Genomic DNA, 18,150 nt, shown 5'->3' with positions numbered 1-18,150 from the left:
AATCGAATGCACCAAACATGGCGCATCATTAATACCAGCACGGAGCACCTTCAACATCCCGACAAGCAGCAAGCAGCATGCATTCTGGAAAGATTCGACACAGATTGAATGAGGTTGCGAGGGTTAAACATTAATAATGCGAAGCAGGTTTACACCAAGTGTCGTTATTAATTTACCAGTCAAACGTAGTACCGTTTTTCCGGGTTTTTAAATATTTTTTTTACGTCCCTACTTCGTCAATAACTTCAATTCACTGGCTGATCTAGGTTGACAAAACACAGGCAGAATAATACGAAATGAGGGCTGCAGTATAGGCGAGTAATTCATTTATTGCTCGCTGTTGCTGCTGCTTCAAAATTGCGGAGATATCTCTGGTGAGAATGTCTGGGTCAATGTACAAAGACTCTGACTAAAGGGGTTGGAAAAATAATAGAAACAGATTATTTGTAAAATAATGAAAAATATCCAATCCACGCAGCCTTGTTCGCTGATCTGCTTCTGCGGATACTGGAATGTGCTGGAACGGTCTTCCTCGTGTTGTTCCACCTGTATCCGTATACCTTTAGCCGCAATACTTCTTACTCCATCATATTCTCCTCGAAGCAATTGCGTGGTGGTTGGTTTTTAATTCCATATCGTTTCCACGTACTGCCCAGACTGTTTGGAACACTGCCTCCCGACAAATTCAACTGTTCAAATATTTCCCGATCGCTCATCAGTCCCTAGCTTTTCGTGTACAGGCATGGCCGTCAACTCGAGCGCATGGCCTACTCAAGAGCCTAGTGACGGATGACTCTATAACAAAAATAGAGGGTAATTACAAAGCTAGAAAAATAGGCTCTATGGAGGTGTAAAATGAAAAAAAGTTTAATCAGACCTTTAAAAATAAATTCTGCCGACAGGGTCAATTTCTATTGATAAGACTTCATTTTTACCATCATAATTGGGGCAGCCTTGGTTGACTGTGTATCTTTATACGATAACAGTATTTACAAAACACCCTTATCAAGCCGGAAAGTCAATAAGACAATTCTTAAATCTAATTTATAATCTCCAAAAATGACACGTTGGTCAGTTAAAAAAAAGATTAAAATAACCGTTTTTTGTTGTTTATAGGTTATCAGAATGGACATTAGACCCAAACGGTCGTAGCAAACAACTCCGCACTTTTAAATTCGATTATTTTGAACTTGCCACGTTCTACAGAAAAGTTTAGAAACACCCTGAGCTGCGAGCAGCCTTCAAGCCTAGTGGCTGTGAAAATAAAATCTGAAATTAGAGGTCTTGCCTTCGAAATGGCACGCGTTTCACTTGCAACATGTGTGGCGGTTTTGCTTCTGGTATCTACACCACCCGTTGCCGTTGGGTTTGAGTCGAACGAATGGTGGAAAGGCACGATCGTGTACCAGATCTACCCTCGTTCCTTCATGGACTCAGACGGTGATGGTGTGGGTGATCTGGCTGGTATCACGTCTCGTTTGGAGTACTTCAACGACATTGGGGTAGGCACTGTATGGCTAAGCCCGGTATACAAGTCTCCCATGGCCGACTTCGGCTATGATGTGGCCGACTTCAAGGACATCGATCCCATATTCGGCACCATGGCTGACTTTGATGCGCTGATCGCCAAGGCACATCGACTCGGCCTTAAACTCATGATGGATTTCGTGCCAAACCACTCCAGCGACCAGCACCAATGGTTTCTGGATAGCAAGAAGAACAAAGACAGCACCAACGAATACAAAGATTACTACGTCTGGGAAGATCCTAAGCAAGGTTGCTCTGATCCTCCACAGCAATGCGTTCCGAATAACTGGGTGAGTGTGTTCGGCGGCTCCATGTGGGAGTGGGTACCGGAGAGGCAGCAGTTTTACTTGCATCAGTTCCTCGTGGAGCAACCGGATCTGAACTACCGCAAGCCAGAGGTAAAAACGGCAATGGATGACGTGGTGCGTTTCTGGCTGACTAAAGGCGTGGACGGTCTTCGCGTAGACGCCATCAGGCACATGTATGAGAGCGAGGGTCTTGAGGACGAGCCAGTGAATCCTGATTACACACCCAAACCGGGTGAGCAGGCACAATACGACAGCTTGCTCCACACCATGACAGCTGATCTCCCTGAACTGCATGACGTCATCAAGGACTGGAGGGACATCTTCCAGGAATTCAGCACTGATCAGTATCGGTTCATGGTGACAGAGACTTACGATACTCACAAGGCACTCCTCCCATACTACGGAACCCCGGAACGACCTGAGGCAGATTACCCTTTCAACTTCGGTTTGATTGAACTCAACAAAGAGAACTTGTCGGGCACTAAAATACACCAGCTGGTAGATGATTGGATGAAGGACTTGCCACACGACAAGTGGCCAAACTGGGTCATTGGTAACCACGACAACTTCCGAATCGCTGATAAGATAGGTCTTGAGTATGCACGAGCCTTGAACGTCTTGAATCTTCTCCTGCCTGGTACCCCGACTACCTACTACGGTGAAGAGATAGCGATGGAGGACATCTGGGTCTCATACAACGACACCCAAGACCCGTTCGCGATCAACAACCCCGAACACTGGGAGGAGTACACACGAGATCCCGAACGTTCTCCAATGCAATGGGACAGGTCATCTCATGCTGGCTTCAGCACCACTGCCGGAAAAACATGGCTTCCTGTCAACCAGAACTATCTCTCAGGAATCAACGTTGCTGACCAAAAGGCAGATAACACCTCCGCGTTGGCACTCTACAAGAAATTAGCAGCACTCCGTAAAGACGAGCCCGCCTTCCAAACCAACCACCTGAAGTACGTCATTGTGAACGACAAGATCTTCTCCTTCCTTCGCATGCCCGACGATCAAGATACAAAGCCCGATTCCTTCCTAGTCATCATCAACGCTGGTACCTCTGAGTCTACTGATGATTACACCGCAGCCCTAACGAAGTTAGAGTTGAAAGCTGAGGGTGACGCTGGGGTCATCAAAGTCAGTAGCAACATGGATCGCAACGGGAAATCCCAGGGGCTGAGTAAAATCTCTTCCGCTGCAGGCGAGGCACTTATCATCAAAGCCTCGGTTTACGGATTCAGCTCAGCATCAGTACCAACCCTGTCTCTAACACTCAGCATTGCAACAGTCATGGTCAAAATATTTTATCACGTCATGTTCAAATATTGACTCTAAAACCGTAAAAAGATCAACAATTTGATTGTTTGGTTTGAAAATAATATGGCGAATGACAATGCGAGATCTGCTTGCTGTTTTCATCTCGAATTAGAAAAGCCTATAGGTAGAGATAATGCAGTGCGTAATAAAAAGTTATGTGGAAAAGCTTCAAAAAGTTAAGCTAGGTTTTCTAAATCCGTTAACTACAGCCATATAGTGGGCTTTAAAAAAATGATTCCAATGCCTATTCTTTTGACCAATTGCTCTTCTTAATCCATTCGATTTATTTGCATGTTACTGAGCAAGCTAGAATGAAAACAGCAGAATTATACTCACTTATTGGTAGACAAATATTATATTTGTTAATACATTTGTTAACGTTTTGTTACAGTACAATTAATATGTTACATAATGACAAATGAAAACGTTGCAAAGGTTTAAGTTAGAATGAAAATGTTTAATCCAATAGGTAGATCGCAGTCGCATGCAGAGCTTTACTAGTTTTAGCACAAGTGATTCATTGGCATATTGATGAAGGCTTGACATGTAAATCGTTTCCAAAGCTAAAAAAAAACATGTTATTATCCGAAAAAATTATAAGCCAACTATAATTATCCGACAGACTCATATAGATTACCAGATATAGTTATACTTTGAAGCAGTTGAGGTCATTAGTTTAAAGATAATTGTATTAAATGCACAGCCTAAAACTAAAAAAATGGAAAAATGTGGGTTTTTTTTGCTAGAATGGTGATTTGATTCTAGGTTCGTAAAATGAAGATTTTTTTCCCATGCAATAAAGGTCTTTAGTTCATGCATGCATTAGCTATATTTTGGGCTTATTTTGGGATTTCAATCAAGACAACATTCAATCAAATAACGACTTTTGCTCTGGGAGGCAGGGAGGGGGATGTTATCCCCCCAAAATGCCCTGGAACCAAGTCAAAAGTTTAGTCCAGACTTTCTCCTGAGCGCCACCAGGTGGCGCTTTTCTGTCCGATTTGTGTTGTTTTCTATGAACGCGTTTTTGGTGGAGTGGAACCTTATGCCCCTAGTGCTACATTTTATTTGTATTACCGTCCTCGAGTCCTCGACCCCAAAGACCTACAGTCCGAAAGCACCTGGTAACAATACTTCACATGGGCCTTATGCACGAGTCGGCCATATTGAATTGAAAGTGAGGTAAAATCTCATTTTTTGAAACTTGCAAAGAGAAATGAAAGCAAGCTAATTACTTATTAGTTCTAGTCTGCTTTAATTTCAAATTTGTAGTTAAACATTCCCTAATGTTTAAAGCCAGATTTAAAAAATAACAGTAAAATATTAAAGGCTGCATTATGCCTGATACTCGTGCATAAGGCCAATAGTCCCACACCTCAAAGTCCGCCCTACCGCCCACTCCCATTCTGCTCGGTGCATACCTATTCGCATAGACTCACCCAGGACCTGAACCTGATGATCCAAAGTCATACTATTGGGAACCATACTTTGTGTAGTCTTACCACCAAAAGACATTCCGCTTGAAACCATGCAGTTATGGTTAGTGATCCATCGCGCCAGATGACTACCTCTATAGCAATCATATTCCGTGGAGCCGAAGGCTTACCTCTTCGAACTATTCGTTCATTGTGCCACACTGCAACAAAACTATAGGAGACCTTCAGCCCTTCCGCTTACAAGTAACCACTCAGATAAATTTAGGGTTCATCCCCGGAGTCCTTCTGCCCCGTATCCCTGCCACTAGGAGGCCCTCTTTGCTGAATGCTTTCTGTCAAAGCTTTACCCCCTGTAACCGCCCTGCTCGGCGATTTTCAGCTTGGAATGTTAGGGTCTGGAGGCTTACCATTTTGGTACTCTTTGTCATGGAAGCCTGCTGCCAGAAGCCCTCCCACCAAGAATTATACAGTGGTCCATCCGCTAGGAGTCCATCTGTGAAACCTGATCTGCGGAGTCCTACCATTTAAAACTTAAAAGCCTGGAACTATTTACTCTGTGTTCATCTGCACCAGCGGAAATGACGTTTTCCAAAGGGGGGCAGTCCTCTTTCCGGGCGTCATCTCCGAGAGCATGTTGACTGCAAGTGCTGCAACTGAAAAAGTGGAGAGTGGGGGCGGGGCTAAACGAAATTGACGCTAGAGGGCGCTCGTTTGTGGGGGGTACGTGCCCCCTCCCCCGCCCCCTCTTTGCTACGCAAATTGTTCCATCCGTCAAAGTCCAACACTGAGCATCTGTAACTATGCAACTAGGGGCCAAAACTACACGCTATTTGAATTGAGCACCTGAGTTCCCGAACCTTTGAATTTGCTTCAATCAAAATGTTACAATGACGAATAAAACGCCGGTCATGACTTACCGAGACTGGTGTCATATACAACTATTAAACTGACGAAGACTAAGTAAACTCTAGGTAGAAACGATATTATTTAGGACGAAGCGCGGCCTCGTGCAATTCGCGAGGTGACGCCGCGCCGGCGGCAACTCGTGAACACACATTAGGGCCTACACATACAACGCCTTTTGCACTGTATGGCGGTGATGTACTTTCACACCAACCAACTGAACCGTTTTATAAAGCTTGTGTATTCATATCAGTATGGCCATGAAGTTGCGAATCATATTATCACACGTCTTCATATTTTGCGATAAAAGTGCAAATTTAATACTAGACAAGCCATCACCGAGTGTCTTTTGTCTATCTGTCGAAATTGTATAAAGTACCGTGCAGCGGATGACAAATGGATTTCCCAGAAAGCGTTTTGTATTTGCTACAATACTGTCAGTTCTATCGCATGTCTCTGTCTAAATATTGTGGCGGATTTACCAAATTACCCCGGACGATTTGTTCCCCCCGGTGGTCACCCAGCAGGTGTGGTACCTCCTTCAAGAGACCCAAGACCGGTGGAGTAGGCCCGTTGCCCTAATGCACAGGGCTAATGACTGGACCCTTTGTAAACCTCCTCGGGGACAGACAGGACACAGGACAAGAGTAAATGGGACAAGAAAATAATGACGTTGTGAATCCCGGGACATACCGTTATTTCGTTTTACCGTTTTTCATTTCCTCAAAACAAAAACAGTAAACGAACCATCGACCGTTTTGTCGTTTTACAGTTTTGTAAAACGGTCAAACGGTATTAAGGTAAATACGGTTTCTCTGTTTTATAAGTTTGATAAAATTCATTACAGCATAACGATCAATGATTTTTGTTTTACAGCTTTACACATATAACTTTGAAAAACAGCAAAACGGTCAGTATTGAATACAGACTGTTTTGTTTTATTTCAGTGTCGTAGTGAACAGTCCGTGTTGCATTTTATGGTGGTGGGCAAGGGGAGTGGAGGGGGACCATGCTTAACATGAAAAAGTGTTACCTCGGCATAATGCGTGGTGTGATTCCTGGCGTGACCCTGACCCCCTTCTAATGCGATTCAGTTGGTGGGGCTTAAGAGTTGCAAGAAAAAATGGCGCTGGAAGACTGTGTTAGGATTTCCCTAAATTCGTGTCCAATAGTCTACAACTATTTATTTCCTCAACAACGAAAGAAACACACTAAACACAATAAGCTTTTCCTTCAGTATATCTGTTCTATTTACAAACAATTTACACTTATTTACAACTGTGGTAGGCCGGTATTTCTTCACTTGTTACATTAATTCACATTCTAGATCATATTATGTCCTTCGTGTTTCCTTTTAAATGAATAGCAATTAATCTTTAAACAAACTTCCACTCTGCAGTTACTTTAAATTATTTTACTCTATACAAGGGTCTTTAAATGGGAGGAGCAGGCGTTTTAAGGATATCAGCCCACGGTACTGTCTTGAATCGTCTGATGCCGGTTGATCGTTGGATACACCGCCTCCTGGGTTGGGTGTCCTACAGCCGCACCAGTTCGATGCCCAGCTAATGGCTACAGCTCGTCCCTTGTCCTTCACCAGACAGCCATCTATTTACAAAATATTCAAGTGATCCTTACAATAAATATCTTTCACTTGACATCAGTAATTTACAAATCAATGATCCATCAGTTATCTTGTCGAAAGGTATAACTTCATCATAAAAATCCAACACTTATTTCAAACATCAGTCTGATCTTCAAACTAATATTAATCATGCTTTAAAGTATGCTTAATCAACATAAATCAAAGGTACTAAAATCAGTATTTCTTTCCAAGATTACTACTGGTTTTCATAAAATCGGAGCAACAATACTATTATTTTCTTCAACAAAATGATAAATTTACAAGTGGATAGTTTAGCTATAAACACTTACGGTTGTGTGGTTTCTTGAAATCCCAGATCTCCTTGGTGTGTTTAACTGAGCACAAAACTGCTCACTGGGGCCTTGAAATTCAAGCCCAAATATTACTGCCTCAAATAGGCTCTCAACTATTCAACATAAACTGCCTGCTATAGCTTTGCTATGCCTGTTGGCTCAGGTTCATGCAGTGACACACACAAGACAATTCTTCAAAATCACATCTGCTTTCTACCACGATCTGGTCTGCTCTGATCTGATTCCTTCATGATCACTCTCACTTTTCCGTCAGAAACCCACACACACCCAATCACTCCACTGTTCCTTCACTGTTGGCAAAGCAACTCCCTAGTAACTTTTGTTTAAACACCTGAATTCTATTATTCACCAAAGGTGTTGCAAACACCTAATTTACACACAACCATGGCTTTTGTAATGCTGCTGGAGAGAAAACCCACAACTACCGAAAAAGCTTGCTGCAAAAAAACGGTTACATAACGCGCACAGAGTAACAAAGACCGGTTCTGTGATAAATGCAGTTAGTGCTATTGGAAGAAACTTTTGAGACTATACCATTTCGCGAAAAGGGGGAAAATACACGAAAACTTCTTACAAATAACCCCCATTCAAAGAAAATGCACCGCATTTTCAAAAAAGAGCGAATTAAAGTAAAAACTGCGATCATTTCGTTATATACAAAAATATATTTACAACGTCATAAAAACCTATCTTCCGTGTACCGTAATAATTGGGTTCGCTGCTTTAACCTTAAACAGGTGCCTGTTATTGCTCACACATTTCGACTGAGATAATCAGCGCCTACGTTCTCCGAACCTTTGATTGCCTGGATGCGAATTCTGTAAGGCTGCAGAGCGAGCGCCCACCGCATAATTCTGGCATTTGCGACCTTAGACTTATGCAGGTACATCAAAGGCTGATGATCAGTTTGAAGCACGAACGGTTTTCCGTAAACATAGCGCTGGAATTTCTGTACGCCCCATACTAACGCTAAGCATTCCTTTTCTATCGTCGAGTATGCTTTTTCTCGATTCAGGAGTTTGCGGCTTGCATATGCAACGGGAAATAAGTGATTGTCACGTTCTTGTAATAGTACAGCACCTATTCCGACTTCGGACGCGTCAGTTCTAAGTACAAATGGTTCATTGCAGTCTGGTAGATGAAGTATGGGTGCACTGATTAGACTAGCTTTCAGTGTTTCGAAGGCTTTCTTAGAACTATCATCCCATGTAATTTTGTTCGGCTCTGAATTTTTAGTTTTGTCTGTGAGAGGTGATGCTTTGGCCGCGTAGTTGGGAATAAATTTGCGATAATATCCGGCAAGTCCTAAGAATGATCTCATTTGTTTCTTCGTCTCTGGACGAGGTGCAGACTGAATCTTTGCGATCTTTTCATCTTGTGGCGCTAGCTGACCTTGACCTACTACGTGTTCTAAGAATTCTACTGTTTCCATTCCTATCACGCATTTGCTGGGCTTTGCGGTTAGATTTGCGCGTTGGAGTCTGCGTAGAAGTTCTTTGAGAGTTTCTAAGTGACTTGGCCAAGTTTGCGTATGAATTAAAATGTCATCAATGAAATTATCAACGTGATCCATACCGTGTAATAGTGTTCTCATCATACGCGAGAAAGTTGCAGGGGCATTGATTAAGCCGAACGGCATCACGTTAAACTGATACAATCCATTTGGGGTCAGAAATGCCGTTTTTATTTTGTCACTTTCTTTAAGCGGAATTTGCCAGTATCCTTTACTTAAGTCGAATTTGGAGAAGTAGTGATCTTTCGATAATTTGGCAAAGATTTCCTCCTGATTTGGGATGGGTTCTGCATCAAATGTTGTGATTTTATTGAGTTTGCGGAAGTCAATGAAAAATCTATTGCTACCGTCTTTCTTTTTGACGATTACAATTGGCGATGCGTAGGGCGAATTGGATGACTCTATAATACCCATTTCGAACATTTCCGCGGTTTCAGAATCTACCGTTTCTCGTAATGCATAGGGAAGTGGGTAAGGCTTGCTTCGGATTGGTTCTGTTGAGGACAGTGTAATCGCGTGTTCATCTAAGTTTGTTTTGCCAGGCATATCAGTCATTGTACTTTGATAATTGCCGAGAAGTCGCTTCACTTGTTTTGTTTGCTCGGAACTCAAATTTGTGCCTATTTGAACGTCGGCTGCCGTTTCAGTGGTTTTTAATGACGGGAGCACGAGTACTTCTTCGTTATCGGTACCTATAGTTTTGACAGTTTCGGTGAGAGATTCGGAGTCAGAGAGTGGTTCTTCGCATTCAATAATTGACACGGTTGCGCATTCTAACACGCCGTCGGAGATATCTGGTTTAGACTTGGGCGTTTCGGGTTGAGATTCTGTTCGGCCAATGTACTTTTTCAGTAGATTTGCATGGAATGTTTTGCTTTTACCGTTGAGGTCAATTTTGTAGTCCACACTTCCTACTTTCTCTAGTACGCGAAATGGGCCTTTCCACTGCAGTAGTAATTTATTGTTATCAGTGGGTAGGAGGAGCAATACAAGATCATCTTTCTTGAATGTTCTTGCGTGAGCTTTCTTGTTGTAGTATTTCGTCATGTTCTTAGTCGCTACACGAAGTTCTTCCTGTGCCAATTTGCAAGTATCTTCTAACCTATTTCGAAGATCGAGTACGTACTGATACGTTGTTTTGGTTTCAGGAGATTCAACTTTTCCCGTCCAAAGTTCCTTGAGGATAATCATTGGGCCACGTACTGTTCGACCGTATAACAGTTCGAATGGCGCGAATCCAAGACTACTTTGCGGTGTCTCGCGATATGCGAAAAGAAGCGGTGCTACGTATCTGTCCCAATCTCTCGGTTTGTCTGCGCAAAGGCGTTTAAGCATTGTTTTCAGTGTGCCATTAAAACGTTCAACAAGACCGTTACACGCGGGATGATATGGCGTTGTCGTTAGTTGACGGATAGATAAGAGTCTACTGATTTCTTTCATGAGACCAGAGGTGAATTGAGCTCCTTGGTCAGTTAGGATTTCATTCGGAATGCCGACACGAGAAAACACGTTCACCATCGCTTCTGCAACCCTAGTGGTCTCTATGCTTGGTAGCGGGATCGCCTCGGGATAGCGGGTAGCGTAATCTACGATAGTTAGAATGTAACGATTTCCACGCTCGGTCATGGGTTGGATGGGTCCTACGATATCAATCGCGACTCGCTGAAAAGGTGTATCAATAATTGGCATTGAACCAAGCGGTACTTTGGTGACTCTGCCCTTTGAGATTGTTCTCTGGCATATGTCACATGATCGACAAAATCGCAAAATATCTGAATGAATGCCAGGCCAGAAAAAACTGCTCAGAATTTTGTCACTCGTTTTTTTTGGGCCTTGATGTCCACCTAACACTGATTCGTGTGCCAATTTCATGACATGGACACGGAATTTCTGAGGTACTACGAGTTGGTGACATGTATCACCGTGATCTAATTTCGGGGATTGAAATTCGCGACAAATCAAACCATCCCTATTTAGAAAACGCGAGGTTCCGTAACGGTTCATTCGCGGTTCGCTACTTTCTACTAATTCACGAATTCGAAGTAATGTCACATCTTCTTGTTGTGCTTGCCGTATTTCGTCTCTGCTAATTTCTGGTAGACCGTCGGGTACTTTGAGTTTTTTCAACGGTTTGCCTTCGGCAAATTTCTGTGAGCGCGTTTGCACGGCGCCGATGGGCTCTGTGTCGTAGTTAAAGTTACGTGTACTCGTGTTTTCATTTCGGCTAATTCGGGTAGGATTTAGTGGCAAGTTCGCGGGTACCCAGTCGGGTTTCGGATCACCGGGGTTTCTTGCGCCTACTATATTACCGAGAAGTACATCGTAAACAGGGTTTGTCATGCATACTGCCTCTACCGTACCGACGAAGTATGGCGTGTCAAGTGGTACGTATGCTACTGGTAAATTACTGACTGTTCCGTCGGCCATTACGCATGTTCGATCGTGTTCAAGAAACTGGTTAACGCGAACTAAGTCCTTACGAACGACTACTCCACTACAACCACTATCGCGTAGTATCGATGCGGTGGTACCGTTTACTAATCCCTTAGTTACTGGCATGCATTTTACATCTGTGCTCTTACATGCAGCGCTGAGTAAAGGTAACTGATGTCCGCACTCAAGTTTGATCATACCATCTTGTGTACAACAATCACTAAGCGCTTGTGTAGGGGGTGGCACTGTTATCATGCAAGCTATCGTTTCAGTGGGATACGCAGTTTCTGTTTGCGCTACTTGATTTCTTTGAACATCATTCTCTGCTGAACTATTTAGGTCAGACTGTGCTTGTGGATCTTGATCATCACTTAACACACTGACTAGCGCTGAAGTAATAACATTCGCAATCTTAGAAAATTTTGACTCTCTGCTTCTGCAGTCGCGGGCGATGTGACCAGGCTTATGGCAAATAAAGCAAGTTCTTTGCGCTCTATCGTGCTGTTGATATGAAGTCCTATTCGGTGTTTGTGACCGATTTGGTTGCTGATATGGTGGCTGTTTGTGCTGCGCGTAATTTGTGGGATGCATCGGTGGTCTACTAACTGGTGACTGCATTTGTCTTTGCATGTGCTGCGGTTGCTGTTTCCGAGGACAAGGGCGTGCATTAAATCCGCCATGCGCTTCAGAGTATTGCTCGGCATAGTGCGCCATGTCCTTAACGCTTTGCGGTTTGCGTTCTTTCAAGAAAGTCGCTAGCTCGTCATTACAACTTCCTAAAAATTGCTCCCTAATGAACAGATCCTTAAGACCAGCGAAAGACTTTTCGGCTTTGGACATGTCTATCCATCGACAAAGTAAGTTATCTAACCTTACTGCGAATTGCGGAGGTGTTTCACCGTCTTCAGGTCTCGCGGTGCGAAATTTCACCTGAAAACCATACTCGGTGAGATGAAAGCGCTTATATAACGCGTCCTTAAGTGTCTCGTAGTCGGCTATATCATTGATGGATAACCTAGAGTAGACTTCTAGAGCTTTGCCTTTTAGCAGTGCGCTCAAACTGATTGCCCACTCTTTCTTTGGCCAGGCTTGCGAAGTTGCATAACGCTCGAACCTTTGCAAATACGCGTCTAAATCATCATGAACGTCGTCGAAAAAGGGTAGCTTAGGAGTGCGCGCTTTTGCCCGTGCACCGTCCTTAGAATTACCCGAGTCAATGTTGGCGCTATGCTTCGCTTTTTCTAGCTGAATTTCTAGTTCAAGTTTCTCGCGGGTATGCGCTCTAACATCACGATCGAATCGATCTTTTTCTTTCTTGAGTTTGTCTCTCTCGGCACACACAAAATCTAACAGTTCCTTTCCCTGTAATCCACACTTTTCACCTAGTTCTGTCAAACTCTCAACCTCTGCTTTAACATCCATTACTACTCCACACAAACCTAACACCACTAAGGCACAAGCAAAGCTAACTAGCTGGCAGCGATTAGGAGTCATGAATTTGGTTGCATCTAACACACCTCAGAGAAGGAAATTCAGTTCGTATTTCATAAACTAATGGTAAATCCTTCAGTGTTTTCATAGTTGTGACAGGACACTTCAATGACTTCACAAGTTGAAATGGATTGAAAAAAATGAAAAAAAAAAATAACACTAGCAACACTAAGTCAAACAAAAGGTTTCTTTTCCGGTTTTGTTTTTCAATTCCCAGACAAGCCCCCAAATGTTAGGATTTCCCTAAATTCGTGTCCAATAGTCTACAACTATTTATTTCCTCAACAACGAAAGAAACACACTAAACACAATAAGCTTTTCCTTCAGTATATCTGTTCTATTTACAAACAATTTACACTTATTTACAACTGTGGTAGGCCGGTATTTCTTCACTTGTTACATTAATTCACATTCTAGATCATATTATGTCCTTCGTGTTTCCTTTTAAATGAATAGCAATTAATCTTTAAACAAACTTCCACTCTGCAGTTACTTTAAATTATTTTACTCTATACAAGGGTCTTTAAATGGGAGGAGCAGGCGTTTTAAGGATATCAGCCCACGGTACTGTCTTGAATCGTCTGATGCCGGTTGATCGTTGGATACACCGCCTCCTGGGTTGGGTGTCCTACAGCCGCACCAGTTCGATGCCCAGCTAATGGCTACAGCTCGTCCCTTGTCCTTCACCAGACAGCCATCTATTTACAAAATATTCAAGTGATCCTTACAATAAATATCTTTCACTTGACATCAGTAATTTACAAATCAATGATCCATCAGTTATCTTGTCGAAAGGTATAACTTCATCATAAAAATCCAACACTTATTTCAAACATCAGTCTGATCTTCAAACTAATATTAATCATGCTTTAAAGTATGCTTAATCAACATAAATCAAAGGTACTAAAATCAGTATTTCTTTCCAAGATTACTACTGGTTTTCATAAAATCGGAGCAACAATACTATTATTTTCTTCAACAAAATGATAAATTTACAAGTGGATAGTTTAGCTATAAACACTTACGGTTGTGTGGTTTCTTGAAATCCCAGATCTCCTTGGTGTGTTTAACTGAGCACAAAACTGCTCACTGGGGCCTTGAAATTCAAGCCCAAATATTACTGCCTCAAATAGGCTCTCAACTATTCAACATAAACTGCCTGCTATAGCTTTGCTATGCCTGTTGGCTCAGGTTCATGCAGTGACACACACAAGACAATTCTTCAAAATCACATCTGCTTTCTACCACGATCTGGTCTGCTCTGATCTGATTCCTTCATGATCACTCTCACTTTTCCGTCAGAAACCCACACACACCCAATCACTCCACTGTTCCTTCACTGTTGGCAAAGCAACTCCCTAGTAACTTTTGTTTAAACACCTGAATTCTATTATTCACCAAAGGTGTTGCAAACACCTAATTTACACACAACCATGGCTTTTGTAATGCTGCTGGAGAGAAAACCCACAACTACCGAAAAAGCTTGCTGCAAAAAAACGGTTACATAACGCGCACAGAGTAACAAAGACCGGTTCTGTGATAAATGCAGTTAGTGCTATTGGAAGAAACTTTTGAGACTATACCATTTCGCGAAAAGGGGGAAAATACACGAAAACTTCTTACAGACTGCAAGGAGGACATTACTTTTTACAATGGATACAGGATGGTAATACGTTTGAAGAAGTTGCATGTAATTAAAGGAAATTGGAGTTTGGCGCGGCTCTGCAATAGCCACTTCGAAAACTATGTCGTGAGAACGAAATGTACTAGGAGGGCAATTGGGGTCCCAGGCAATGACTCGATCCCAAGGACGCATTAACATTCCTAGGTGCATTGCTTAATTGCCGAACCTAAATCAAAAAATGGTCGACAGGACTATTGACCGTTTTTACATTGTCATGTTCTTGTAAAACAACACTCTGAAATGAAGCAACTAACCGTTTATCGCTTTTAACAATTAAGAAAAACAACAAAAAGGTCATTGTTTTTGTGACCTAAGACCGTTTGACCGTTTTACAAAACTGTTAAACGAAAAAACGGTCAACGGTGCGTTTACTGTTTTTGTTTTTGAGGAAATGAAAAACGGTAAAACGAAATAACGGTATGTCCCGGGATTGTTGTGACCTCCTTTAATTATTATCGCTCGATCACTGCTGCTTGAACCTCCCAGTTATCATCGATTAAATTGTACCCTCAATAATTAACTGATTGCTGTAATTACAAGTAAACAAATAAGCACCTCTGATCTACCTAGCACTAGCTGTGCCGCCTCCCAGCGATTGACGCGCCTCCTAGTTTGGATCCTCCCGTTGTAGTCTCGAGGCTACGAGTGCCTCCCCCTAGGTTTTTAAAGGTAAGTTAACTCCCTTCCCCTAGTACACGGACCAGAAACTAATCCCTAGTTTCCTTATTGGCATCCCACCGTAGTCCCACTCAAGTATTCTTAACAGTGGCCCACGCTCGAATCGAGGTAGCGCACACTGTAGTCCCAGTACCTGAGCTCAGCACTCCGCGGGTCCGTTCCCGACGATGTCTGAACATGCACTGCAGCTCGCGCGTTGAATGTGTGCAACTTAACTAGCGCAGTAGCGCTCTAGCGCCCTCTATAGTCAAACACTGTTTCTTGCTCGCGCCTGCTCGCGCTCGCACCACAGGAAATCTCGCTCATTTGCGTTACAATATCAAGGTTCTATGACCTCCCTTCAATAATTTGATCGACACATACCAGTAGATACGGACACGGATATTATTGCAACGTACGATCAAATGAGAATGGTGAACGTACAGTAGCCCACAGTTGAACTTGAGGACACAATACAATTTCAACTGCACCATTGCCGTCTACACCATGGCAGTCATACGCGCTATTTATCTGTTCGTGTTAACGCAAATTTTGGTTAAAGGATTAAGATGGAATGAATGGTGGAAGGGCACGATCGTGTACCAGATCTACCCGCGTTCCTTCATGGACTCAGACGGTGATGGTGTGGGGGATCTGGCTGGTATCACGTCCCGTCTGGAGTATTTCAACGACATTGGGGTAAGCACCATATGGTTGAATCCCGTCTACAAGTCTCCCATGGCCGACTTCGGCTATGATGTGGCCGACTTCAAAGATATCGATCCCATATTTGGTACCATGGCTGATTTCGATGAGCTGATCAGTAAGGCACACCGGCTAGGCCTTAAACTCGTGATGGATTTTGTCCCCAATCACACCAGCGATCAGCATCCGTGGTTTGTCGAGAGCAAGAAAAACAAAGACAGCACCAACCGATACAGAGATTACTACGTGTGGGTAGACCCGAAGAAAAATTGTTCAGATCCACCAGAGAAATGCATTCCGAATAACTGGGTGGGTCTGCTAGGAGGTACAGTATGGGAGTGGGTACCAGAGAGACAACAGTTCTATCTTCATCAGTTCCTCAAAAAGCAGCCGGATCTGAACCACCGTGATCCCGCTGTTCAGTTGCAGATGATAGACGCCCTACAATTCTGGCTAGAAAAAGGCATAGATGGTATTCGGGTGGATTCAATCAGATTTATTTACGAAAATGTAGACCTAGATGATGAACCAATTAATCCAGACTACACGCCGATCCCAGGCGAGCGACCCCAGTATAACAGCCTTATCCACAACAAAACGGCTGATCTCCCTGAGGTACAAGAATTACTGTACGTGTGGCGAAGACTCTCGGATGAGTACAGCAGGGAACACAACTACAGGCTTATGGTGACTGAGGCCTATGTCACTCACAAGACACTCCTCTCGTACTACGGAACCCCGGAACGACCTGAGGCAGATTTCCCTTTCAACTTTGGTTTTATTGATCTCAACAAAGAGAACCTATCAGGCATTAAAATACACCAACTAGTCAATGATTGGATGAAGGACCTGTCACCTGATGAGTGGCCAAACTGGGTCATTGGTAACCACGATAACTCCCGAATCGCTGATAGGATAGGTGTTAAGTATGCACGAGCCTTGAACGTCTTGAATCTTCTCCTGCCTGGTACCCCGACCACCTACTACGGTGAAGAGATAGCGATGGAGGACATCTGGGTCTCATACAACGACACCCAAGACCCGTTCGCGATCAACAACCCCGAACACTGGGAGGAGTACACACGAGATCCCGAACGTTCTCCATTGCAATGGGACAGGTCATCTCATGCTGGCTTCAGCAAAACTACCGGGAAAGCGTGGCTTCCTGTCAACCAGAACTATCTCTTAGGAATCAACGTTGCTGACCAAAAGGCAGATAACACCTCCGCGTTGGCACTCTACAAGAAATTAGCAGCACTCCGGAAAGACGAGCCCGCCTTCCACACCAACCACCTCAAGTACGTCGTCGTGACTGAAAAGATCTTCTCCTTCCTTCGCATGCCCGACGATCAAGATACAAAGCCCGATTCTTTCCTAGTCATCATCAACGCTGGTACCTCTGAGTCTACTCATGATTACACCGCAGCCCTAAAGAAGTTAGAGTTGAAAGCTGAGGGTGACGCTGGAGTCATCGAAGTCAGTAGCAACATGGATCGCAACGGGAAATCCCAGGGGCTGAGCAAAATCTCGTTGGCTGCAGGCGAGGCACTTATCATCAAGACATCGGTATACGGATTTAGCTCAGCAGTATCTAACACTTAGCAGTGCAACAGTGATAGTCAGGTGGCATACGGTTGGAATCGTGACCGACTGGTCCAAAGCACCAAACTTAGCAGATAGATTCTTATAGCCCTGGAGAAGATATTTAGAAAGGGTGACACCTGAAATTATTTTGGGAAGGGTGCCTAATTTGCATGAAGCGTTAATCCCTGCCGCGTAATATATCTATTCCCATATTTGGATAGATGTTTATTTTTGTTATTTTTTGAAAAGCATATTTTGGGGATTTTACTTACATATCCTTACTTAAATAACATTTTCTAAAGCATATCTGAGACTTGAAGATTATAAGGACATAATAAAGATCCAAAAAATGGCTACCATTATACCCTAAAGTTGCGCGCATTCCTTTTCCCTCAGATATCATCAAGTAGTCTTGCCAAACCTCAGTATTGATGAGCTTCAAATTCCCAAAATTACTTACTGACACAGTTACCGTAACAAAAATATAAATGGAAAATCATATGAAAAATTATATCATCTTGATATTTAGCCCACAAAACAAAAAAGGGGGGGGGGGGGAATGAGGTGTCCGTAAATTGGGCTAAAAACTAGGCGAAGCCTGCCTAATGTGGTGGACTTGATCAA

General features: G+C 43.1%; 2 protein-coding genes and 2 long non-coding RNA genes across 4 annotated transcripts; 2 read left to right on the top strand and 2 right to left on the bottom strand.

Moving 5' to 3' along the window:
- Positions 1-1,081: 1,081 nt before the first annotated feature.
- On the top strand, positions 1,082-3,946 carry LOC119740409 (maltase A3-like). Its single transcript, XM_038215703.1, has one exon. The coding sequence runs from the start codon at positions 1,296-1,298 to the stop codon at positions 3,171-3,173; it is 1,878 nt and encodes a 625-aa protein (XP_038071631.1). The 5' UTR covers positions 1,082-1,295; the 3' UTR covers positions 3,174-3,946.
- Positions 3,947-6,725: 2,779 nt separating this feature from the next.
- LOC119741731 lies at positions 6,726-8,841 on the bottom strand. Its single transcript, XR_005272769.1, has 2 exons — positions 7,436-8,841; positions 6,726-7,108 (listed from the first exon to the last, which is right to left on the bottom strand). It is a non-coding gene; the product is annotated as an uncharacterized LOC119741731 (long non-coding RNA).
- A 4,370-nt stretch (positions 8,842-13,211) lies between these two features.
- Positions 13,212-14,506, bottom strand: LOC119741730. Its single transcript, XR_005272768.1, has 2 exons — positions 13,922-14,506; positions 13,212-13,594 (listed from the first exon to the last, which is right to left on the bottom strand). It is a non-coding gene; the product is annotated as an uncharacterized LOC119741730 (long non-coding RNA).
- Positions 14,507-15,744: 1,238 nt separating this feature from the next.
- Positions 15,745-17,544, top strand: LOC119741416 (maltase A1-like). Its single transcript, XM_038217160.1, has one exon. It carries the CDS (start codon positions 15,745-15,747, stop codon positions 17,542-17,544), a length of 1,800 nt encoding a protein of 599 aa, XP_038073088.1.
- Positions 17,545-18,150: the final 606 nt, after the last annotated feature.

This window comes from Patiria miniata, unplaced genomic scaffold (genome assembly GCF_015706575.1).
Source record: "Patiria miniata isolate m_02_andy unplaced genomic scaffold, ASM1570657v1 HiC_scaffold_5, whole genome shotgun sequence".
Taxonomy (NCBI): Eukaryota; Metazoa; Echinodermata; class Asteroidea; order Valvatida; family Asterinidae; genus Patiria; species Patiria miniata.
The sequence above is the reverse complement of the archived record's forward strand: the minus strand, read 5'-3'. Positions and strand labels throughout refer to the sequence as shown.